Raw genomic sequence first — 25,773 nt, 5'->3', positions numbered from 1 at the left:
TTTATTTATTTTTAATGTGGAAAAGTTTCCATAAGCAGGAGCAACTTAAGGGCTTTTTTTTTGTTTTCATTTTCTTCTGTCAAATTCCCAGTAATTTCCCCAAGCCTATTTATTATTGCATTCCACTTTTAATTAAATTTATGCAGAATAGTTGCACACTAAGACCATGTTCTTTCATGGTCCACTACCCTTTTACCGCCCCCCACCCCACCTTGTGAATTTAGTCAAAATATCTTATTTCAGCAAAACATATCATCCATTCAAAAATGTATTATTTAAATTCCTACTATATATAAGGGACTTATTCTGAGCACTAGATATTCAGCAGTGAACTAAAGAAAAACGCCCTCCAGACAGCTGACTTTCTAGTAGGAACTTATGATTTTAAGTTAAATTATAAGGAGTGAGCCATCACCATATAGATGACTCCTTATCCTAAGTCAGAATGTAAACATTTCCTTTCCTCTAAAAAGTGTTTAAAGACTGAGCCCTCCATACAGTTGAGCGCAGAGGAAAAAAAAAATAAAGGGCAAAATAATTAAAGCTTCATTAGTCTAAGTTGTCCCAACAAGAAAACCTGTGTATTTCAGTACCTTCTTAATGTCAACAAATGAAATATGTCTTGGCCAAGTATACTACATGTTAACGCCCTAATTAAATCATGTTAACAATAGCTCACCTTCCTTTTAATGTTCTCCAACAAGTCATCCTGGCCTTGTTTGAAGTAAGGATGCTGAAATTCAACAGGACCATCTCGTTCTTGCTTCACAATTCCAGAGTCAATATGTACTACTTTACGAAAACCATCTGAAAAAGATTCAAAATTCAGATTTTGAATAAAATTTTAAACAGACAAAAGTAAAAACTTAAAAAATTAATGGTGCTTCTATGGAATATATTTTCCTTTATCATCCTAATGGTGGAAAAGGTTTAATCAGTGACTGATGACAGTACTCCAATTAAACTGCTATCCATACTCACACATATTCAGTTGCCTTACAAAACTTGCCATGTTATTGTGCTTGAAATATTTGGGAAGAATTTCTTTTGCAAATCTTTGTTCATCCAAAACCAGAAAGCTTTGGCCATTCTGAAAAAAATTGAAAACGTCAATTAGTTAAGATCCTCTGAAATTAGGTGATACATATGAACCTCAAAACTTGGCAGTCCTTCCATGACACCTTCAGACCATCATTTTATTCCTGTTAATAGCAGCAAAAACAAACTGCAATTAAGCTACAAATTTCAATTAAGCTCCAAACTGCAATTAAACTTTTTGATGTCAATCTCAAAAGTTTAGGAGTATGTATCAAACCAAAAGCTGCATCAAACTTTATAGTTAAATATTAGAAAGATTTCCATTCTTCTAATCAAAAACTAATAAAATACAGTATGTAGCTAGTATAATTACTTAACAATGTTTTAAAGCCAATGCAATTAAGACAAAAATAAGATAAAATTTGAAAGAAAGTCATATTTTATCAATAAACATAATTATATATTTGTACAATCAACTGAAAAACCACAAGAGAATTCAGTAAGATACCTAGCTACTAATTGACACACTAATAACGAAAGGTCAGAAAGAAAAATTTTTTAAAAATCCCATTTACCACTGCAACAAAAAGAATAAAATACATAGGAATAAACCTACCTAAGGAGACAAAAGACCTGTACTCTGAAAACTGTAAGACATAGATGAAGGAAATCAAAGATGACACAGATGAAAAGATATAACATATTCTTGAATTGGAAGAATCAATATTGTCAAAATGACTATACTACGCAAGGCAATCTACAGATTCAATGCAATCCCTATCAAATTACCAATGGCGTTATTCACAGAACTAGAACAAAAAAAATCTTAAAATCTGTATGGAGACACAAAAGACCCTGAAAAACCAAAGCAATCTTGAGAAAGAAAAAATGAAGCTGGAGGAATCAGGCTCCCTGATTTCAGACTATACTACCAAGCTACAGTCATCAAAATGGTATGGTACTGGCAAAATAACAGAAATATAGATCAATGGGACAGGATAGAAAAGCCCAGAAATAAACCCATGCACCTATGGTCAATTAATCTACAACATAGGAAACAAGACTATACAATACAGGACAGTCTCTTCAATAAATGGTGCTGGGAAAACTGGACAGCTACATGTAAAAAAATGAAATTAGTATACTCTTTAAAACCGTACACAAGAATAAACTCAAAATGGATTAAAGACCTAAACGTAAAACCAGATACTATAAAACTCTTAGAGAAAACATAGGCAAAACACTTGACATAAATCACAACAATATCTTTTTTAAGCCATCTCCTAGAGTAATGGAAATAAAACCAAAAATAAACAAGTGGGACCTAATTAAACTCCTCTGCACAGCAAAGAAAACCACAGACAAAACAAAAAGACAAACCAAAGAATGGGAGAAAACATTTGCAAAGATGCGACTGACAAGGGATTAGTCTCCAAAATTTACAAACAGCTCATGCAGCTCAATATCAAAAAAACAAACAACCCGATCAAAAAATGGGCAGATGACCTAAATATAGACATTTCTCCAAAGAAGACATACAGATGGCCAAGTGGCACAAGAAAAGATGCTCTACATCTCTAATTATTAGAGAAAGGCAAATCAAAACTACAATGAGATACCACCTCACACCAGTCAGAATGACGATCATCAAAAATCCTACAAACAGTAAATGCTGGAGAGAGTGTGGAGCAAAAGGAAGCCTCCTACACTGTTGGTGGGAATGTAAATTGGTTCATGCACTATGGGAAACAGTATGAAGGTTCCCTAAAAAAACTAAAAATAGAGCTACAATATGATCCAGCAATCCCACTCCTGGGTATATATCCAGAAGAAAACATGGTTTGAAAGGATTACATGCACCCCAATGTTCACTGCAGCACTGTTTACAATAGCCAAGACATGGAAGCAACCTAAATGTCCATCGACAGATGAATGGATAAATAAGATGTGGTACATATATCCAATGGAATATTACTCAGCCATCAAAAGAATGAAATAACGCCATTTGCAGCAACATGGATGGACCCTGAGGTCATTATACTAAGTAAACTAAGTCAGACAAATATCATACAATATTGCTTATATGCAAAATCCAAAAAAATATACAAATGAACTTATTTTCAAAACAGAAACAAACTCACAGACTCAGGGAACAAATTTATGGTTACCACAGGGAAGGGTGGGAGGCAAGGGATAGACTGGGATTTGGGGATTGACATGTACAGACTACTATATTTAAAATAGATAACCAACAAGGACCTACTGTATAGCACAGAGAACTATACTCAATATTACGTAACAACCTAAATGGGAAAAGAAATTGAAGAAGAATAGACACACATATAACTGAATCACTTTGCTGTACACCTGAAACTAACCCATGGTTAATCAACTATGCTCCAATATGAAAAAAAATTTAAAAAAAAATAAAGTCACTAGTGTATTTCCATATAAAAAATAAACAATTTGAAATTTCCTTCTAAAATAATCAAAATAATATGGTAGTGACATAAAGACAGACCAATCAATGGAACAGAATAGAAAATCCAGGAATGAACCCTCATACATACAGTCCAAGAATTTTTGACAAGGATGCCAAGACAATTCAATGGAGGGACTTCCCTGGTGGTGCAGTGGTTAAGAATCCACCTGCCAATGCAGGGGACATGGGTTCGAGCCCTGGTCCAGAAGATCTCACATGCCGTGGAGCAACTAAGCCCACGCGCCACAACTACTGAGCCTGCACTCTAGAGCCCACGAGCCACAACTACTGAGCCCGCGTACCACAACTACCGAAGTCTGCACGCCTAGAGCCCGTGCTCTGCAACGAGAAGCCTGCGCACTGCAACAAAGAGTAGCCCCTGCTCGCCGCAACTAGAGAAAGTCCGCGCGCAGCAACGAAGACCCAACTCAGCCAAAAAAAAGACAATTCAACGGAAAAAGAACAGCCTTTTCAACAAACCATGCTGGTAAAACTGGATACTCACATGCAAAAGAATGAAGTTGACTCCTTACCTTATACCATATACAAAAATCAACTCAAAACAGATCAAAAGCTTAAACAGGACAGCTAAAACTATAAAAATCTTAGAAGAAAACACAAGGGGGAGAAGCTTCATGACAATGGATTTGGCAAAAATTTCTTGGATAACCAAAAGCACAGGCAACAAAAGCAAAAACAGACAAATGAGGCTACCTCAAGCTTTAAAACTTTTGCGTAAAGAACACTATCAAGAGAGTGAAAGGGTAACCCACAAAATCGGAGAAAATATTTGCAAATCATACATCTGATAAGGGGTTAATACCCATAACATACATTAAAAAAACTTCAACTCAACAACAATGAAAAACAAGCCACCTGATCAGCAAAGGGTAAAGGACTTGAATAGATACTTCTTCCCAAAAAAGATACACAAATGGCCAATAAACACATAAGACGCCTAGCATCACTAATCATTAGGGAAATAAAAAGCAAAACCACAATGAGATATCACTTCACTCATTAAGATGGCTATTAAAAAACAAAAATACAAAAACCCAAAAAATAAGTATTGGTCAGGATGTGGAGAAAGTGGAACCCTTTTGCACTGCCGGTGGGAATATAAAATAGTGCAGCTGCTATGGAAAACAGTACAGTGGTTCCTCAAAAAATTAAACATATAATGACTAAATGATCCTAAAATTCTACATATATATCCAAAAGAATTAAAAGAAGGGGCTCAAAAAGATATTTGTACACCGATGTTCATAGTAGCATTATTCACAATAGCCAGAAGATGGAAGCAACCCAAACGTCCACTGACAGATGAATGGATTAACAAAATGTGGTACATACATACAATGGACTATTATTCACCCTTAAAAAGGAAGAACACATGCTACAATGTGGATGAAACTTAAAGACATTATGCTAAGTTAGACTAGTCACAAGAGGACAAATACTGTATGATTCCACTTATATGAGGTATCTAGAATACTCAACTTCATAAAGACAGAAAGCAGAATGGTTACCAGGGGCTAAGGAGGAGGGGACTGGAAATTACTGTCTAATGAGTATGAAGTTTCAGTTTGGGAATATGAAAAACATTCTGGAGACGGATGGTAGTGACAGCTGCATGACAAGTGAATGTACTTAAGGTCACTGAACTGTAAACGTAAAAATGGTTAAAATGGTTAATCTTAAGATATATGTATTTTACAACAAAAACCTAAAACTAAAATGGAATAAAAAACTCCAACAATAGAAAAATATCAAGTATCTAAAAATAAATTTTAAGAATACACAAGACCTTTAAGAAAATATTAAACTACAGAGAGACAGTGTTGTAAAGATGTCAAGTCTAATTAAGTTAACCAGTACGTTGACTTCTCTCTCAATTAAAAAAAAGGTTTTGGAGACAAGGTGAATAGATGCTAACACAACCAAATATTAGGTACTAAAGTTCATTTCATAAAAATTATGTAACAAATAGGTAAGAAAATACTGAAAACAATGGAGAGAGAGGTGTTAACCATACCTTACACAGACAACAGAATTTGGTACTAAAGAAGGGATACTCAAATAGCTGAATGGACAGACTAGAGAGAACAGAAGCAGAAGCAAATCTATTTGAGAATTTAATAGGTAATAAGTAAGGGCAGCATTCAAATCAGGAGGAAAAATCAGGAGGGAAAAGGATTAGTTAATAAACTTTCCATTTGGAAGGAAAAAACAAAAGCTCAATGCTAACTCAATGTTACCTCACTCTTTATAACCAAGCTTTTGAAAGCATCACATAAAAAACCCCAGAAGTCATACAGGTAAAAATTAATAAATGTATTCACGGAGACTACTAGCTGCCTACTCTATCTTGATTTCTCTACTTTCTTTTTTATTTTTTAAAACTAAAATTGGGGGCTTCCCTGGTTGCGCAGTGGTTGAGAGTCTGCCTGCCGATGCAGGGGACACGGGTTTGTGCCCCGATTCGGGAAGATCCCACATGCCGCAGAGCAGCTGGGCCCGTGAGCCATGGCCGCTGAGCCTGCGTGTCCAGAGCCTGTGCTCCACAACGGGAGAGGCCACAACAGTGAGAGGCCTGCGTACCGCAAAAAAAAACAAAAAACAAAAAAAACAACTAAAACTGTATATATTTAAGATGTACATGATGATTTAACATATATTCACACATGCACAGTGAAATGACTACTACAAGCTAATTCACCAAACTAAAAAGCTTCTGCACAGCCAAGAATAATCAACAGAATGAAAAGACAACTTAATGGAATAAAAATATTTGCAAATACATATCTAATAAAGGATTAATATCTAAAATATATAAGGAACTCTCACAACTCAACAGCAAAAAGACGCAACCCAATTAAAAAATGGGCAAAGGAGGGGTTCCCTGGTGGCGCAGTGGTTGAGAGTCCGCCTGCCGATGCAGGGGACACGGGTTCGTGCCCCGGTCCGGGAAGATCCCGCATGCTGCGGAGCGGCTAGGCCCGTGAGCCATGGCCACTGAGCCTGCGTGTCCGGAGCCTGTGCTCCGCAATAGGAGAGGCCACAACAGTGACAGGCCCGCGTACCACAAAAAAAAAAAAAGGGCAAAGGATTCGATTAGACATTTTCCCAAAGAATACATACAAATGATCATCACTGATGATCAGGGAAATGCAAATCAAAACCACAATGAGACATCACCTCATACTTTTTAGGATGGCTATTCCTAAAAAAACAAAAAAACAAACCAACAAGTGTTGGTGAGGGATGTAGAGAAAAGGGAACCTTTGTATACTGTCAGTGGGAATGTAAATTGGTAATGTCATTATGGAAAATGGTATGAAGGTTCCTCAAAAAGTTAAAAATAGAACTACCATATGATCCAGCAGCCCTCTTCCGGGTATATACCCAAAGGAAATGAAATCAGTATCTCTAAGAGATATCTGTGGCTCCCATGTTCACTGCAGCATTATTCACAATAACCAAGACACAGAAACAACCTAAATGTCCAAAAAAGAAAGAAGAAATTGTGAGATATATACATACTTTATACATATATTGATATATTTTATACATACATACACAATGAAACATTATTCAGCCTTAAAAAAGAAAGAGATTCTGCCACTTGCAACAACATGGATGATCCTCTAATTTCTTACTAACAACACAATTTTGTCTGATGCTACAAATACATTTCTCAGTCCCTCTTAGAAACAGAGGTGGCCAAATAACACATCTGGCAAACAAGATATAAGCAAAATGGATTGAGCGGAGCTTCCACAAAAGCTTCTAAAAGGGAAAAGACTCAAAGTGTCAAACTCCTACATCTCATATTCCTGCTCAGAACCTGGAGCCAACGGCTAGAGCTCCAGTAATGACTGAAGTAGAAGGAACTAAGTATGGCTGAAAGGTTGAGAAGGTGACTCAGTATCTTCAGATATAAGAGTACATCTTCAGATGTAAGAGTACATCTCTATAGAGTACATCTCTATTTTGTTTAAGCCATTGTTGTCTGGATTTCTATTACTTGTGTCTGAACTTAAACTTAACTGACAACAGACATTTAAAAAATTCAATAAAGTTGAAAGCTTACTAACATAAAAATATATCCAACATTTATGACAAACGATTAACTGCATTAATTAAAAATTTTCTATCAGTAAGATGAAACACTCAATGTGAAATTTAGAAGATCAGATCTCATTCATAATAAAATGTACAGTAAAATAATGAACTTCACTTATCAGATTGGCAAATTTTTTAAAGTTTAAAAATAACCACTGTTGGTTATTAGGTAGTAGCTATTAAAATTTAAAAATGCATACATCTTTTTCTATCTTAAAAGGACTTTCCCTCTACCTTACTTCCTCTCAATCTATCCACCCCATCTGTCTTTTCATTCACTGCAAAATTTGACAAATATTTTAAAGCCCTCTTCTCCAATTCAGGGCCATCTACTTACTCTCACTAAAATTTGGTTTCAGTTTTTGTGCCTCTACTGAAACTGTTTTTTCTAAAATGTCAAATGCCAAATTCAATGCCCTCTTTTCAGTCCTCATCTTCCTACACCTCTTTGTGGCATTTCATTTGGCACTACTGACACTCCCCTTCTTAAATGCTCTGCTCTTATGGCTTCGAAACTATACAATGGGTCTCCTATCTCTCATGTTTCTTTTCAATTGTTTTCCAGCTGTCAAGAGGTAGTGGGTTTTTTAAGTTTCTATCCTTGATTATGATACCTTTTATACTCTTTCCTTAGGCAGTCTCATCCACACCAACTTCTCTAATTACTGACTTTATTATGTATAATGATTATCACAACTATGCCTCTGCCCCTGACCATCTCAAATTTCCCACTTGAATTTTTCAATCATTAACATTTTTACACAATGTTCTTTGACTCACTCACTTGTCTATTTCAAACCCATCATCCTACTCCTCCAAAGTCAACTTTTTCCTGTATTCTCCATCCCGGCATGCCCTGTCCCCTCTAAGCTACCCAATTAATTCTGTCATCAATAACAAAAAGGCAAATTAAAAATTCTCAATTTTAACAGCTAGTAACTTAAAGGGGAAATATTTAAAACATTTCCTTTAAAAATAAGAGAAAGGGATCCCATGATTGCTGCTTCTATCTGACACCCTGAGGTATCTTAGCCACTGCAAAAAATGAAACTGAAGGTATAAGGTTCTCAAAATAAGAACAAAACTGTCATATCCAGACACCTATGGATGTACACTTTGAGAATCCAAATCAGTAAAATGATTAGCTCACTGGTTTATTATCAATATACAAACGTTACTTGTGTTTCTAATTACCAGCAACAGCAATTACTTTTCATTAAAGGATACCACTTAAAATATCTATAAAATCTAACAAAGCTGTACAAGATCTAATTGCAAAAAATATAAAATTTTATTAAATAACAAAATGAATTTAGAAAAATGATTTGTTCCCATGAATATATCATATCATAAAGATACCTATTTTCCCTAATCTGATTTACAGTTTCAGTACAATTCCAATAAAAAAAAAATCCTAATAGGTTTGCTTTGTTTTTTTCTTTAATGGAACTTGATTTTAAAACATATATGGAAGAGCAAAGACCAATAGTAGTCAAGGCACTCCTGAAGACTAGGTTGCCCTCCCAAAAGCTTTACAGAGCTACAGTAATTAAGACATGTGATACAAGAAAAAGGATAAATTATCCAGTGGAACAAAATAGAGAACCTAGACACAAAAACACAATCTACATATAATTTTGCTTATAAGACAGAGGTAGCAACACAAATCACTAGAGGAAGAAGAAACTGTTCAATAAAGGGGCTAAAACAACTAAATATGGAAAACAATGAAACAGAATCCCTTATACCACACACAAAAATCAATTCCAGTGAATTAAAGATTTAGATATAAAATTCAAACCTTTAAAATTTTCAGGAAAAAAAAAAGATATGGAAAAGTATTTCTCTCTCCTTGGGGTAGGAAAGCAAAAACATCCTGAAGAAACAAAGAACATGAACCACAAAAAAGGCTGATATATTAAATTATACTAAAATTAAGAACTTATACTCATCAAAAGAAAGTAAAAAAGATAAGCCACAACTAGGAGAAGACAGAGGCAACACGTACATCCAAAAAGATGCAGAATTACAAGGAATTCCTACAAATAATAAAAGATAAACCACCCAACAGAAAAATGGTCAAACATTTCATAGAATACGAAACACAAAGGCCAATAAATATGAAAAGGTGTTTGAACACATTAATTATCAGGGAAATATAAATTAAGACCTCATTGATATAATATTTTATATCCACTAGATTGGTAAAAACTCAGAAGAATGAGAATATCAAGTTTTGAAGAGACAAATTAATGGGAAATCTCATGCATGGCTAAAAGGAGTACAAGCTGATTTTTTCCGGAAAATAATTTGATCTTGAGGTTGAGCGTGCCATACCTTATTTTCCAGAAATTCTACTCCTCAATGTAGGTGTAACTACCTTACAGAAATTTTTGCTTATATACACCAGAAGAGGTGTATAAGAAAAGTATAACAGCATTTGACATGGTTGATCATCTCTTTCTTGAACCATTTTCTTCCATTAACTTATATGACCTCACTCCCTTGTGTTTTCTCCTTTCTCACTGTTCCTTCTCAATCTCTCTTGCTGGCTTTTTCTTGTCTTCATACTCTCTAAATATTAGAATACCCTATCTTGCAGGTCCTTCTATCTTCATCTGTCTCCCTGGATGATCTCATCCAGTCCCATGGCTTTACCACTCACAAGCTCCAAACTCCACCTTGTATGCCAGTCTTACGTTATCTAAATAACCTATTCAACATTGCCACTTGAAGGTCTTGGAGTACAGAAGTCATTCATGCTGTTCTCCTTTCCAGCACTGCACTTCCCCAGCTCCTTTGAAATAAGGTGTCGTCATATGACCAAGTGTGGTCAGTGAAATGCAAGCAAAACAAAACACGCCTGAAGTAATACTAGCGATCCATTTGTAATCTCAAAGTTAACATGGCCAAACAGAATCCCCACCTGCACTTCTCCGAATCTTCCCGCATCTCAGCAAATGGTACCATCATCCATCCGTTGCTCAGGCCAAATACATGAGTCATTCTAATTCGTTTCTATCTCTCCTCCAACTCCAGAAAATTTATCATTAAGATCCGTGACCTTGCCTTCAAAGTAGATATTACATCTGCTGCTCACCACCTCCACTGTTATTACCCTAGTCTTAACCACGCTATTTTCAATACCATAGTGGAAAACTGTGATAGTCTTCTAACTACTTCCCTCATTTCCAATCTCCTTACCATGCCCTAAGGCCCTACACCATTTGCTTCTGCCTACCTCTCTGACCTCACTCTCATGTTATCTAAAGATAATCCAACTACATGGGCCTTCTGCAATCATATGAACATGCTATGCTCAAGGTCTTTACATTTTCCATTCCCCTTTGCCAGATCCATCTTTTCTAATCATTCAGATCTCTGCTCACATATCACCTCCCCAAAGAGGCTTCATCGTCACTCTACCTAAAATACAACAGATTCCACTCATTTTACATGCTAGTTATGAATTTACTGCGCCAAATTCATTCTTCAATGTCTGCTCTGCAAATATGGAGCTGAGTCTTAAATATCTTTCTTTTCGAGCATGGTGTTAAGCTTTGTCATAGAAGATACTAGAGAGATATTACAAGAGGAAGGGATTACCCTTCCTGGTTCCAGTGTGTCCTTGGCAGGTTCCTGCTGTGCAGGCAGGTTCTCCAGCACCTAGCTCTTGCAGTGCACAGAAGGCAGCAGCACCCTAAGGCCAGCAGCTTCCCCCAACACTCCCCTCTCCCGTGGGAGGCTTCAAATCAGAGTATCTCTGGCCAGACATCTCTCCATGAATAGCTTTCTAGGGTACCCTAAAGCATAGGCTAATAAACATGTTCTTAAAGGGCTAGATAATAAATATTTTAGGCTTGCAGGTCATAACTCTGCCCCTGTAGCAAGAAAGCAACTACAGACAATACGTAAGTAGACTGAGCATGGCTATATTCCAAATAAACTTTACTTTTAAAACACATGGTTGGCCCACAGGCCATAATCTGCCAACCCCTGCCCTAGAAAGCATATTTCCCAGCAAGTTCTGAAGGATGGATTTCTAGTAAGTCCCACTAGTGTGGCATCACTGAAGTCTTTGCCATTCAGTGAAATATAGTCATTCTCTCTCCAACAAGGTCTTAGACTTCGGGGAAGGGCTCTTATTTGGGCACTTGCTCTTAGGCCTACCAGTGATGGCTGCTTCTTATAACTGCTATGCCTATCTTCTTTAGAGTTTTCTTTACCCCAATTCTCCTAATATAGTTATCCTATTAAACTTTCTCTGTTCAAAATACTGTGTGATTTCTGTCTCCTAATTGCACTCTCTCTTTACCCTGCTTTATTTTGTTATCACTAACTGAAATTATATTATTTGTGTTTGCTTACTTTTTAATTATCAGTATCCTTCACTAAAATGTAAGATCTATGAAGGCAGCTATTTTGTTAACTACTGAATGGATTCCTACTACCTAGCACACTGTCTGGTTGTAACAGAGTCACAACTATTGTGAGTGACAATAAATGAGTCTTTGATCACAGTGGACCAAATTATATTTTTAGAATTTCAACTCTTGGATTATATATATCAAATGAGGAGATGAATGCATCTTGTTTATATTGCTCTCTCTCTCAAACACACACAACCCTAACTCACTAATATTGTTCTGCGTCTCTGCTTATGGTATTCCTTCACTCGCTACTTCAAAATTAATAAGTAACTTCTTTGAGTGCAAAATTTCTACCTTACTGCTGTTTAAACCTGTGAAGCTTAAGCACTGCAACACAGAACTCTCCCTATGCATTTTATAAGGGACAAAAAGCCACTATTACTCAGTAGGGTGAGAAGGATGGTAGCTTCTCTTTAGGCCTAACCCATAAATGTTAGCAAGCTTCCAAATAGTAATTGTTTCTGCTCAAACTGGTACTCTTGGTTATAAACGTCCAAAATACTCTTAATAATAATCTAATACTTCAGCCCCATTACTTTAAAAGTTTCCAAAATAGAAGTCTCTTTTTTAAACAACCGGTCTATAATTTCTTAATGTTTACCAACCATTCCTTGTGAGTCTCTAGCTCTTTCTCTTATGTATACAAATAAAAAATACTAGTCTGTGAATCAGTCAACTTTTCTGTAGGTCCATCTAAAGTGGATTTAACCCCTATTCTGCCACATTTTTGGCCTTTCTTGTTTTCACTTGAGAGTACTGCTGGGAAATTCAAAACAATACCATAACACTGGGAAGTCTAAAGATCTACTGTTCAAATTCATCCAAAACAGCTAGAAAACACTGGACAAATTCTGGTTTTGCTCCCTTTCCCTCCTATTTCCTGATCTGTCTCTGCTGACTTGAGATGGATAGGGAAGTACAGACTGCCATAGGGCACAAAAAGGTAGAACAGATGGGTATGAAGTCTTTGGTGGAAATCACTTCTTGGTATTCTCAAGCAACCTGAAGAACTGAGACAAAGGAAGTAACACTGGTAAAACAGTGACTTTCCAGTTCTTTCTTTTTTTAATATTGCTTCACTTCAACATACACTGAGTATCATATATCAGTAACAGTAAAGGCTGTTCCTTACGATCAATGGCAAGAACTTCCAATCAACTTCCACAACTTCTTGTCCCTGAAGATCAAGTTTCCCCAGTTGCTACCAAGCTAAACCTGTGCCCTCTGTTGAGGACTCTGTTACATTTAAAACAGCTTTAGGTTGTTCAACAGTACTATCCCTGTCCTCGATTCTGGTAACAGACTGCCTACCAGAGCCAAAATAGCTATAGGAAATGTAAAAACAGACAAAAAAGAAAGGGAAAAGAAATATCAGTGGGGAATTTGGGGGATGTACTGTATGTTTTAAAGACACTCAGAATCTAAAGACATTTCTATTACTTGAGTTTATAACAGTATTATTTTGATTGTTCAGAATATTATATTTCTACAATTAATGACATCAATGGGGGTATTAGTTCATTTCTGTCATACTACAAATTTCAAGGAAAACTAAAGTTATATAAGTCTTCAGGAATATTAAGCCAAGCTTTTCAAACTGCAGTTGGTAAGTTTTCTCCCCTTGCCTTACACTCTAGCTAGAGTAAATTATTTTCCACAAGTGAAAACAATTGCATAAAAGATTGCCTCCTTTCCAAAACATCTTCTACTTCTAAAAGGTCTTAATATGATTTTCACTCAGAGAGTATAAATGCTAAATTACCTCAACAGAAGTCCGGCAAAACAAATTTGAAGGAAACCAGAAACAACCATAAATAGCAACTTCTAAAAGAAGAGAGTAAATTATTTTGGTTTTTCCATCTAACATCATTGTTCAATTAAAGTTTTACCTTTCATTGTTAACACTGTTTTCGGAAAAATCTGTGGGAATGTAAGACAACTTCCTTAGGCAACTAAGCATAGCCTAAGACATTAATCCAGAATTGTCTACTGACTTGTGGAGGAGTAACATTTTGGTATAAAAACTAAATATTGTGACGACCTGTATTAAGTGTAGGGCCGTTGATGGAAGAATGATCTGGGAGCTCAGAAATCTATGCTAGAGCCCCACCTCCGATAATGCTAGCTTTGTAATTATAGACAAATAATCTAACCTAAGCTTCAAATCTACATAATGAGACTAAACCAGATGATCTTTGAGATTGTCTTCAGGCATCATTCCACTTTTATCATTCCTACCATTTCCATTACATAGTCCAAGGATTTCACTGCTTAATCAAACATTTATTAAGAACCTACTGTATCCCTTGGCACAGATACTGTCCCTGTCCTCACTGAATTTATATATATATATATATATATATATATATATATATATATATATATATATATATTTTTTTTTTTTTTTTTCCTTCAGTACGCGGGCCTCTCACTGTTGTGGCCTCTCCCGTTGCGGAGCACAGGCTCCGGACGCGCAGGCTCAGGGCCATGGCTCACCGGCCCAGCTGCTCCGTGGCATGTGGGATCTTCCCAGAACAGGGCACGAACCCGTGTCCCCTGCATCGGCAGGCGGACTCTCAACCACTGCGCCACCAGGGAAACCCTGAATTTATATTTTAATTCTCCCACTATGTATTAAAAAATGAGAAGCCAAAACATAAGCTTAGACTTAATAATGGAAAAAAAATAAGAATGATTTTTAAGTGGTTTATTTAGCTTAAAATTCATAAAATGATGCATTTATGGATTAGTATGAAACTCTACACATTTGATACTGCCCATAAAATTAAAGTAGTATTAGAATATGTTGGCTAATGAGAATTTATTAGACCTGCTGACAGAATACCGCTTAACTAAAACCAATTTCCAATATATTTAGGTACCATTTCTAGGCAAGAAAAACAAGAAGGCCCACCCAAGACAAATAGGTGTGATAAAGTCAGCTTGGGAGTGGGGAGACTCTCAGTCCAATCTCTTACACATGCACAAGGCTGAGTAACTGCAGTCTGTGCTGATCCATCCTTGTCAACTTTTAATCCTTATGACTGATGAAAAGCATGAGACATCTGTTTATTTTTAAGTGTATACTGGTGGCTGGCTTCCTTATTTTCACCCCACCCCTTCTTTGTACAACTGTACAGAATTCATCAAATGCCTAATGCACAACATCCACTCGATGCTACTGACCTTCAAGAAAATTAAGTCCTAGAGGGAGATAAAGAAAATAAACAAATGACAGCAATATAAGGCAGACTGTGGTGTTACAGTAGTCAAAACTTCACGTATTTAATATAGTGCTCCCTGTTAAGATAAAATAGTAAAACTGAGGGTTCCTAGCATAGGAAACAGAACAGAAAAGAAAGTGAGAAAGAGGGGAGATAACATTTACTCAGCACTTAACAGGTGCCAGGCACTGTGCAGGTAGTTTACTCTTTTCCAGGCCTCTAAACAAGATAATATCCAAAACAGATGACCATCTACAATAAGAGAACTCCACTCCCCTTCACAAAACGATTCCAATAGCCTAAGTGTATTGTAACGCAAATGCTCTGTTTATGTAATAATCATTCTAATTAGAATCAGTATTTGGAACTAGAGGGGGGTCTTGGATCACCTAAGTAACCCATTCATCTTATGGACGACGACACTTGGGTCAGACGAGATAAGGAGCCTGTTTAGCGGCAGAATTGGGATCAAACCAATAATCAAGACATCTATACACCACACTGCCGGCAACTGTTTAGTGAAATTCAGTGATTCGTTTTTGCTCTCCACTATGTTACTGAACACCTGTCTATTGGCACTTTTATTAGAATAATCATAAAAATCCGTTTATAAAAATGGCTCAGAATCGCGAAAGAATAACGTTACCATTTTCTATATAATATTTTCAAGCCTGCTGATAAGCAGTAACCTGTGTTTGAACATGTGCCTCCTTCCCTGACTGCCGTCATAAAGATCTCAGATGCGAGGTGAACTGTGTGTCTGTTTTAGGGGCGAGAATCAGGTCGTGAAGGTAAAGACTGCCTCACATAAACCCCGCGTTGAAGATCCCGGCCAGAGCTGCCCGTGCCCCCAGCGAGCCGCAGCCCGCGAGCCCGGCGGGAGGACGGAGGATGAGTGTGCAGTAACGTGGCTCCCGCTCCCTCGGCTCGTCGGCCGCCCTCGTTCCGCCGGGCTGGTTCCGAACGCCGCCCGGATCGGACCGTTACGGGGTCTCCTGGGCCGCGGCGCCCCGCGCGGGCCGCCCCTCCCCCACCGCGGCCTGAGCCAGCAGCACCGGCCGGGACCCCCGCGGCTCCCCGCGCGAACAATACCGGGGTCCCCCGCGAGGCTGCACGCCGAGCCCCATGCCACCCCGCCACCCCCGCGCCGCGGGCCTCACAGAGGGCGTTGAGCCGCAGGCCGCGAGAGACAACCCCGCGGGAGAGAGCGAGAGAGAAGGACGTTAGTTAGGGGGTTCGGAGGCCGCCGTGCCCTCACCCTTACCTGACTCCAGGTGATGAACTCGTTCGTGTGGGTTTCCTCCACAAGCGTCCACAGCTTGCTGAGGAAAGCCGGCACGTTCGAACTCTGCTTCATTGTTAACGAGGCGCAGGAATTCCTAATTCTACACCCAAACGCGGCGGTAGCGGCGGAGGCGGAGGCGTCGGCAGCGGAGGCGGGGGCGGCGGCGGCGGCGGCGGCGGCGGCGGCGGCAGCAGCTGCTCCCCGAAAACGCCCACAACGCAGGCGCAGCAGCTCCCGGGCCCCGCCCACCTCGCCCCGCCCCGCCCCGCCAGGCGCGCAGTGAGGCGGGGTAACCGGGCGGCCGCACGTGACTGACCAGTCTCCCCGCTCGGCCTGTGCTCACTGGTCTCGCGCCGGTCCCGTTCCCGACCAATCCCAGGAGCCGACCGCACAACAGAGGAAAGCAATTGGATGCTGCAGATGGGGAGGGGTGGGAGCAAAGGGGGACGCTGCTTTCTCATTCGCCCTGTCTATAGGAGCTCCCGCTGTAGCGGATCTTCTGCTTGGGGGACTGTGTTTGGTTGTTTCACGTGGAAGCAGCTTTGGATGTTTGGGCTATGGCTGGAAGACTACAGAAAGTCCTCAGGGGCCTTTGAGTCATAAGTTTGGTAGGCAAAGTGTGGGTTGCGCCAGTCAGGCAGGAGGAAGGAGTGTAATACTTCACACGGGGGGGGGAAAAAACAGCTTTCAAGAATGATTTGCTAGGCCCCAAATTGAAACTGTGTTAATAATAATGAACCTTGTCCTTAAATTTTCATTAGGAAAAAAATCGTTCCTATAAAACACATTTATCAAATAGAGGAATTTAAATAAGTCACTCTTTACTAAGCACGTACTACAGTGAACCAAGAACTGTAATAGGCAGCTTACATGCTGTTTAACAGACATGGAATGCGCACTATGTGTGCAGCATAAAAAGAAATAGTATCATTTATTCTGTTTTAATCAATTAAAATAATTGTTCCTGTAGGTACTTTACAGGTATGTTCTTAAGATAATTATCGCTGTATGTCCTTTACAGATTTGGTATAGTGGAAAAAATATTGGACAAGGAGTCAGCATATGAGTTTAGACCCAGCTTCAAGGACACATTAGTGGATATTTAATTACACTGGTAGTGTGTGTAATTAGAGCTATCCCTTAATCTGTCTGTGCCGGTCTTTCCCATCTCCTCATTGGGAATAAAACTGTCTCTCTTTTCATCCCTTAAGATAACATTAATAACAGGAGGTTTGAAAATATAAAGAATTGTACAAAATTTAAAATTTTTTATGAGTCAGAATGTAAACATAAGAATGTACAAACAAGTCAGAGATAATAATTAACATTTTATAAGAAATTCAACATAGGATTGGTTTACCTCCTGGGTACATGTAATTTAATACAATAAAAAATAAAATACATACAATTTCCAACAAGCATATATTTATTGAAATTTGTGTTTGACTTTGTGTCTAGCAATGATCTGTTTGCTGAAACAAAATCAGATGTGTGGTGGGAGACATCCAATAAATGAACTAATATTTGATGAGCACTTAAATATGCCCAGGGTTTTACACATATCATTTAATCCTCACAACAACCCAGTGCAGTAGGTCTTATTATCCCGTTTTTCCAATGAAGATTCTGAGACTCAAGAGCAAGTTTACCTATATCACTGCTAGTAAACAAGAGAGGGTATTTACGCTCAGGCTTTATTGAGTTCGAAAGCCTATGTTCTTTCCGTTGTATGATGATGACACCATCTCAATACTTAAGATGTTTATACTCTGACTTAAGACACAAGACGAACACAATGATGAGCAATCATTAATATTTTAAAAATAGCTAAGTTTGTCATATAACTAGTACTGAAACATTTAGAAAGACAGAGTTGAGTGAGTTAGGGTCGTAAGGGAAGAATTCTCAGAGGATGGGGACCTTAAGTTGGGTCTTGAAGTACAAACGCATTTGGCTAGCTAAAAAGAAAACAGCACTGAGCAAAGATGGGGAGGCCAATGAGCACCGTCTGCCTGTGGAGATTGACAGCACAGGAGATAGTGTCTGAGGAGAAAATGTGGCCCACTTTCATGGCATTGTATTGTTTCCATCTAAAAACAAAACAAAATGGTGTGGTTAGATACAAGCAAAAACTCCTCTTGGGCATTCAACCTGTATAGTTGTAGGCCTATGCTTAGTAGGGCCCCTTACTTGGTTTAATGCTCTGCTGTCACCATCTTGAAATTCTTAGTTTTTGAACAAAGGACCCTGTATCTTCAAGTTGCTTTGGGCCTCTCAAATTACGTAGCTGGTCTGCTTCCAATATATTACACTTATAGACCAGTGGTTCTCAAACTTAAGCATGTATCCAAATCACTTGGAGGCGGAAGACTGTCAATATAACAGATGATCAGTTATCACTTATAATACTCACAAGGCCAGCTATGGGGTTATTAACCAGATAATGTGATGATGGCACCAGGAAATAGATGATGTGTCTAAAATCAAATGTCTGGGGTTGGAATGGAAACCATGTCTTTCATAGTCTGAAACATACGCTTTCTTCCTTTATACCAATGTGCCTCAAGCTTTAACCTACATCTGAATCACCTGGAGGGCTTCTGAAAAAACACACTGCTTCTTCTCCCCCACTCCCCAGCTCCACTCAGTAGATCTGGGGTTCAGGCTAAGAATTTGTATTTCTAACAAGTTCCCAGGTAACGCAGAAACTGTTGGCCCTCGGACCACACTTTGAGAATCATTGTTATATAGGAAAAATTAGTAAACTGACTTTCCCTTGCTAACATTTACAGACTTATTGCTACTCACCCTTCACCTCAATAAAATCCAGACTTTCCAGGAATAATTTAAACTACTGTGTTTTCTTTTTCTATGAACATAATCTTTAATATTGATTGTAATTAATAAACTGTTTGAAAACTTTAAGTACTGATTAGAGACATTTGGAGGAAAAGAAAATCACTATTGGCTCGTTTGCACCTAAATATAAAACTGAGAAGGGAAGAAAACCAAATCAAACTAATTCACAATTATTTGCCACCTACAATATCCCACAAATATCAGAAGAAACATACTTGAGCCAGTGTCAACAATTTTGAAATGTTTACAATATTAGAGGATAAAAATGTCACTTTCTTAAAGTTAATTGCCTCCTGTTGGCTACAAATTAGAAAAGTTGGAATATTTCCATGGCTCACTTGCAGCCTGGAATGTAAGATTTAGAAGATATAGAATAACATTAGAAAATATGAGTGACCCAGACCTTTGCCTAGGAAATAGAAAAGCATACTGTGGTGTGCTTTGAAACTTCAAAGTGTCTGATTCAAATTGTATAAATTCTATCTAATCTATTATGCAAAACTACTTGGAGTCGGCACTACAACCAGAACTAGCTTGTAATTATTATTTTCAAGGATAGCAAGAATGAAGCCAAAGGCTAACTGCATAGAGGTTTCCAGCTATTTATATTCCTATCTGGACCAAGTGTTGATTTTCGTCAATTTTGGAATGGCCTATGGGGCCTTAAGCCAATCACTTGACACCTCTAAATCTTAGATTCTTCCATGTAAAATGTGAGTAAAAATACCTGTTATACTCACTTCACAGAGTGAGTTTTGAGAATTTGATAAACTGCTTCTTCCTCCAGTCCACGCTCACAATCTTTACAGAGATCTTTCCAAGACACAAATCTGAAAAGGTCACTTCCTGACTTAAAACTGTTCAGCGGCTTCCCATTATTTTCAGAATAAATCCAAACCCCTTAAAGATGGCATAAAATGACCTTCTGTGATCTGATGCCACCTACAGTTTCAGTCATTGTCTACCACTCTCCACAAACACCTAACCCTTAGTCACACCCAAATCTTGTACTTACCTTGCAGATCATGTGCTTCCATACCTCTACATATGTCCACGAGCTGTTGCCTCTGTGTGGAGAGCCCTTCTTCTTCCCCATTATCCCAAAAGAAAGTTCCTCCTTAACCTTCAAGGTCAAGTACAATTCCATACTGAAGTCACCTCTTTCAGTCAAACTCTCCCTGGAGGCCTTTATAATAGCACTTATTAATAACTAAATAAATAACTACTTGTCATTTATTACATGTGTTTTTTTCATACTAGGCTATGAAACACTTTCAGCATAAAGACTAAGTCATATTTACATTTATTCTCATCTAAAATGGCTCTCACAGTGCTGGCACACATAAGACTCTCAATAAATATTTATTGAATTAAGCAATGAATATGTGAACAGATAAGTGCTAACCAACCATTTAATCTTCCATGACCCCCAAATTTGGATGACTTGTTCCTCCCCTGTGCCCCCATAGCATGTGGAACTTGACCCTCATGGTATTTGCCACGTTGCATTGCTCATTTACTTCTCAGCAACCCTCACTAGCCTAGCAGATTGTGCTTGCGTTGTTCACTCTTGTATCCTTAGCAGTTAGCACAGTGCTATAATATAGCAACAGCTCAATAAATATTTGTTAATGAATAATTTGAGTTTCTGATACATTTTGCATAAAATGTACTCTACTTAATAATAAAGAAACACCTTACAACTTATTAGGGCTCAGTCCATACAAACTTTTTAGTTTATAGGAGAAGAAAATGAAGAGAAGGGGAGCTTAAGGATAGCTCAGCTGAAAGGTATGTGATTGAGGAGCTATTTGTGGAATAAGTATCAGAATCCTGGAAATGCCAGACGTTGATGGAATGTCATAGAGTCCCAGGCTTGAGGTCATTTGTCTTTGAAACAAACAAACCTTTGGCGATAGCAGCAAAATGTTTAAAGACCCTATGGCTTTTGAATAAGTAGAGGGCTAGGAGACTGTGAAAGTTAATTTCTTAAAATTTTCAGGAAGTTCAAAGAAGAATCTTCTTTCTTTCTAAGGCTACAACTTGGATGTAAAAGGGACTGGCCGGAGGAGATTTTTAAGTAGGAAATGTGTTAGTATCACTGTACCAGCCTTGGGCTGGCACTGCTGTACATGAAACTTCCATTGTATGCCACATGTGCTAAAATCCAGCCAATCACCCAACAACAGTGACAAACTGGTCCAGATTTGTGCAGGACTTTCCCATTTTAGTACTGCAAATCCTATGTCCCGGGTACTACCTCAGCCCCAGGCAAACCAGGATGGTTCGTCACCGTAACTCCAGCCTCTTCAAGCTACTGATGTTGGACAGGAAGCATTGATTTATCAAGCTAAGCCAGGTGACTCGTATAGCAGCTAGTACAAATGAGAGATCTACAACTTTAATGCAGTTCTTAGCCTTTCTGGAAGCAATGTGGAGGTATTCTTTCACAGGCACCCCAACAGATAGCTGATAAAGAGAAGGAATCTATGTACCCCACAAACCAATATCCTAGAGGAGGCCCAGACCCAAGCTGAAAGATATTGATAAGGAAGAGAACTCAAGGCCAGAAAACTTAAAAGAACTGGAAGCATTAGAAAAATGTAGTGGATTGGCGACATGGCCTGTGATGTGAGCCTTCCACTAGAATAGCATCGTGCTAGGGGGTCCGGTTTCCATTCCCTTGGGACTGGTTTTGCTCCACGTGGAGGTGGTAGCCAAGATAGGTGTTTGGACTTCATCTTTCTAGGTAGTGGGGTTTAAATGATCATTTTATTCAAATCATTTGATGGTGGAGATCTGAGCCCCCTCAATGATTAAATGTGTTGGGTTATATGACTTGTGTACAGAAATTTACCCATACCTTGAACACAAGATTGAACTGGAGAAACTGGCTTCAGTGAGGAGGTACCACTGTCAGAGATGTGGGCCATGATCTAGGAGGTGTGTAGGGAGAGGTGGCAACCACTTCTAACCTGTTTACAGTTTAGCCAATTACTATGAGCAGCATCGAGGGACCAGATGGAAAGGGAGATGTCCTTTCTAGTCTCTGGGCTCACAGTGTGGGTTCTGAACAGCAGATATGAAATTGAGGTCTGTTAGGATAGAGTTGAATGACTTCTGACCTTTCAGAGAAAAGTCTGGGCATTGTTTGAATGCGAGAACATATTAAAGAACTGCTAGTTAATGGCAGAACTCATGATTATAAAGCCCTTATATATGGTGATTGTTACATTTGCTATAATTTACTTTAAAATACTGCTATTTAAACAGTGGTATATAGTGTGATAGTTCAGTGTAATTTGCACCCTAAGGGCAGTTAGTTAACATTTGAATCGCCCTAGTTAGGTATGCAGACTCCAGGGGTGTTAGTTAGCACTTGAAAGCTTAAGCAAAGCTCACTCTCTGAAGGCTTTATCTTAATTTGATTCAAAAAAAAAATTAACCAACACCAAAAGTTTTGTTAATTAGGAATATGGATGTGGAAGTGATTTTTCCTTGGCGAAATGAATGAACTTCAGGATACATGTATCGACTAGAAACATCAACTAGAAACAGAAAGCCAATAGGCTTTCTCCACTCTCAACTGAACTGAGTAACAAGATATCTTGAGCCAGTAGCCTCTGCCGTTCTGGGTGCTGGGTGCTCTAACCTTAGGACTCTCATAAATCCTGTATTCAGAATGCTTTCCAGGCCCATTCAGGAGATTCGGGTAGCCTGGGTCAAAAGTAAAAATAGAGGCCCGCATACACATTTTAGAACCTTTGAACATCACAAATCAAGTTAACAAACTAAAAACAAGGTAGAAATCTTCCTACCTTGACAAATATATTTTCATAATAATATTTGAAAGATATATGTAAAACTACAGTTTTATAATGACAATAAATTGGCAAAATATCCAAAAGACCAAATTTAATTAGTTTTGTCTGGTGTCCATTGAATAGGAAGTGCTTTAGATGACTAATAAAATAAAGACATATGTAATTCATAAATCATTATATGTTTATTCTATAAACTTTTTTTCTTGCCTTTATTTCAACAAAATCATTAGTTAGGTTGTCAAGATTTGATCTTGTCAAGATCAAGATTTTTGCATAATCTGTGTTCTAATGGTAATGATCAAATAATTAAAAATGTAATTGTATTCAAAGCATGATTGCATTTAAAATCCAAATTTGAATATATTTTACAGAATGTATTTTAAAATAAATGTAAAAGTATTTAAAATTAAGGTTATATTAATATGTTTTAAAGTTATAAAATATTAAGAATTACATAATCAAATTTTAAATGCTTCCACCTTTTGGCTATTGTGAATAATGTTGCTATGAACATTACTATAGATACATAGTCTTATGCATTTTGCTTTCCTCACTTGACAACACAGGATGGAAATTCTTTCAAGTCAACTGACGTAGCTGTAATTTACTTCTTTTAATGACTCCATGTTATCCGTGGTGTGTGTGCAGCACAATATATTCAGCCATTATGTTACTGGCGGGCATCCACTTTGTTTCAAGGCTTTTATTTATTTATTCTTTCACTCTAAAAAAATCCTTAAATATAAGTTATTAAATACTCGTGTTTTATTTCTCTGGATTAGTGAGATCAGATATTCATGTATAATTTGCATGGTAAATCTATACATTCGATTATTGTACCAGCATAGGAAAAGAAAGTCCTGCTGATTAAAAGGTCCCACATCTGAGCTGACAGATGCTATTGTATACGTACCCAACACTATGACGCTCCTAGCAACCAGAAATGTCAACACCACGCTACTATGGCAATAAGCAAATGTTTAAGCTTAACAGAAAATACTCTAATATGTGGTGTTCAGGGAAGTTTTGACTATTAGATAGACATTAAAGGAGATACCTTTGTTCTTAGATACTTCCATAACATATTAATGCAAAGTCAGGAAACTGTAGATTTACTACATGTGACTTTGTGACACTGGTGACTGAAGATACATTCCATGTTGCTACCGGCCCAGTTTAGTTCTGGTTTACTTTTCACTAGATTACATTTGTAATTGGTAATTATCTCCTCCAGTCCCACTCAGCTGTGCAAAAAGGGTAAAGAAAAAGAACTAGTGTTTATGGAGATATTTACTGAATTTGAGACCCAAAGAGGTGTGATCACATTTTCATAGATTCACAAACAGTATGATTCATATTTAGTGTCTTGATTCAGAACTTTTTCACTTTAAAGCTGATGTCTTTCCACCACTTTGTTTAGGATTTACCCTTCGGGGACTCTAAAGGAATCCAAACCAAACCTGGTATCCCAGGTCTCCTAGCTGATGTGCGTGGAGTGAGGGTGTGGCTTTCCCCGTCCACAGTGGCAGCCTTCCCTTTCAACTCTCTTAACTCCTCTGGACCCTATAACTGGAATTCAGTCATAGTCTTCTGATTTGCATTCTAATTCCCATGTTAGGTCAGAGCCCTGCCTTGGCTACCCATCCACTTACCTGGGCTGCTCCCTTAGCCCTTAGCCAGGATTGGCCACAGACTGGCTAAGACCCTTAGAGGCCAAGTAACCATAAGTATAATAAGTATATATAACATAAGTACAATAAGTATAATAAGTATATAACAATAAGTTATAATAAGTATAAGAAAATGCAAAAATGTTCTGCTTTTTCCATGATGACTGCTTTGATGCTTTTTAAAAATATCAAAATCTGCAAAATCAAAACAAAACAAAAACCCCAAAATACAAACAAAAACATGTTTTGGTTCTCCTGCTTTACCTAGTGCTTAGTTAGGTAATTGGGTGCTACAGTTCAAGTCTTGCTTTAACTGGATAGATGATTTAGATCTTGATGCTAGGTGTTATGGGTTAGATTGTATCTTCCCCCACCGCCCCTGCCAAAAATTTCTATGTTGAAATTCTAACTACCAGGTCCTCAAAATGTGACTGTTTGGAGGCAGGGCCCTTACAGAAGTAATTAATAAGGTCAGATGGATGGGCCCTAATCCAATATGACTTGTGTCCTTATAAGAAGAGGGTTAGGACACAGACAACACGCAGACCAAGGGACGAGCATGTGAGGACATAATGAGAAGGTGACCATCTGCAACCCAAGGTGAGAGGACTCAGAAGAAACCAAACCTGCCAACACATTGATCTTGGACTTCTAGCCTCCAGAATAGTGAGAAAATAAACTTCTGTTGTTTAAGACATCTAGTTTGTGATATTTTGTCATGGCAGTTTTAGCAAACTATACCTCAGGTGAGCATTACAGCACCCCAACTACTCCTTGAGTTCGCTTTCTTGGGCATCAGTCCTGGCCCAGGTAAGGAAGAAGTTCACCTTACTCTG

General features: G+C 38.1%; 1 protein-coding gene across 4 annotated transcripts in view; it reads right to left on the bottom strand.

Annotated features, from left to right (window-relative positions):
* HSF2 (heat shock transcription factor 2) overlaps window positions 1-16,740 on the bottom strand; it is a 36,699-nt gene extending 19,959 nt beyond the window's left edge. For all 4 annotated transcript variants that reach the window (XM_082669284.1, XM_082669286.1, XM_082669285.1 and 1 more), the window contains exons 1-3: window positions 16,564-16,740; window positions 982-1,090; window positions 680-807 (exon numbers count right to left, since the gene is read on the bottom strand). In XM_082669284.1, coding sequence (XP_082525410.1) covers window positions 680-807; window positions 982-1,090; window positions 16,564-16,656 — 330 coding nt within the window. In that variant the 5' untranslated portion in view covers window positions 16,657-16,740. The remainder of the gene's footprint in view (window positions 1-679; window positions 808-981; window positions 1,091-16,563) is intronic.
* Window positions 16,741-25,773: the final 9,033 nt, after the last annotated feature.

This window comes from Grampus griseus (assembly GCF_964374135.1).
Source record: "Grampus griseus genome assembly, chromosome: 13".
In the NCBI taxonomy this organism is placed as follows: Eukaryota; Metazoa; Chordata; class Mammalia; order Artiodactyla; family Delphinidae; genus Grampus; species Grampus griseus.
This window is presented reverse-complemented; position numbering and strand designations above follow the sequence as displayed.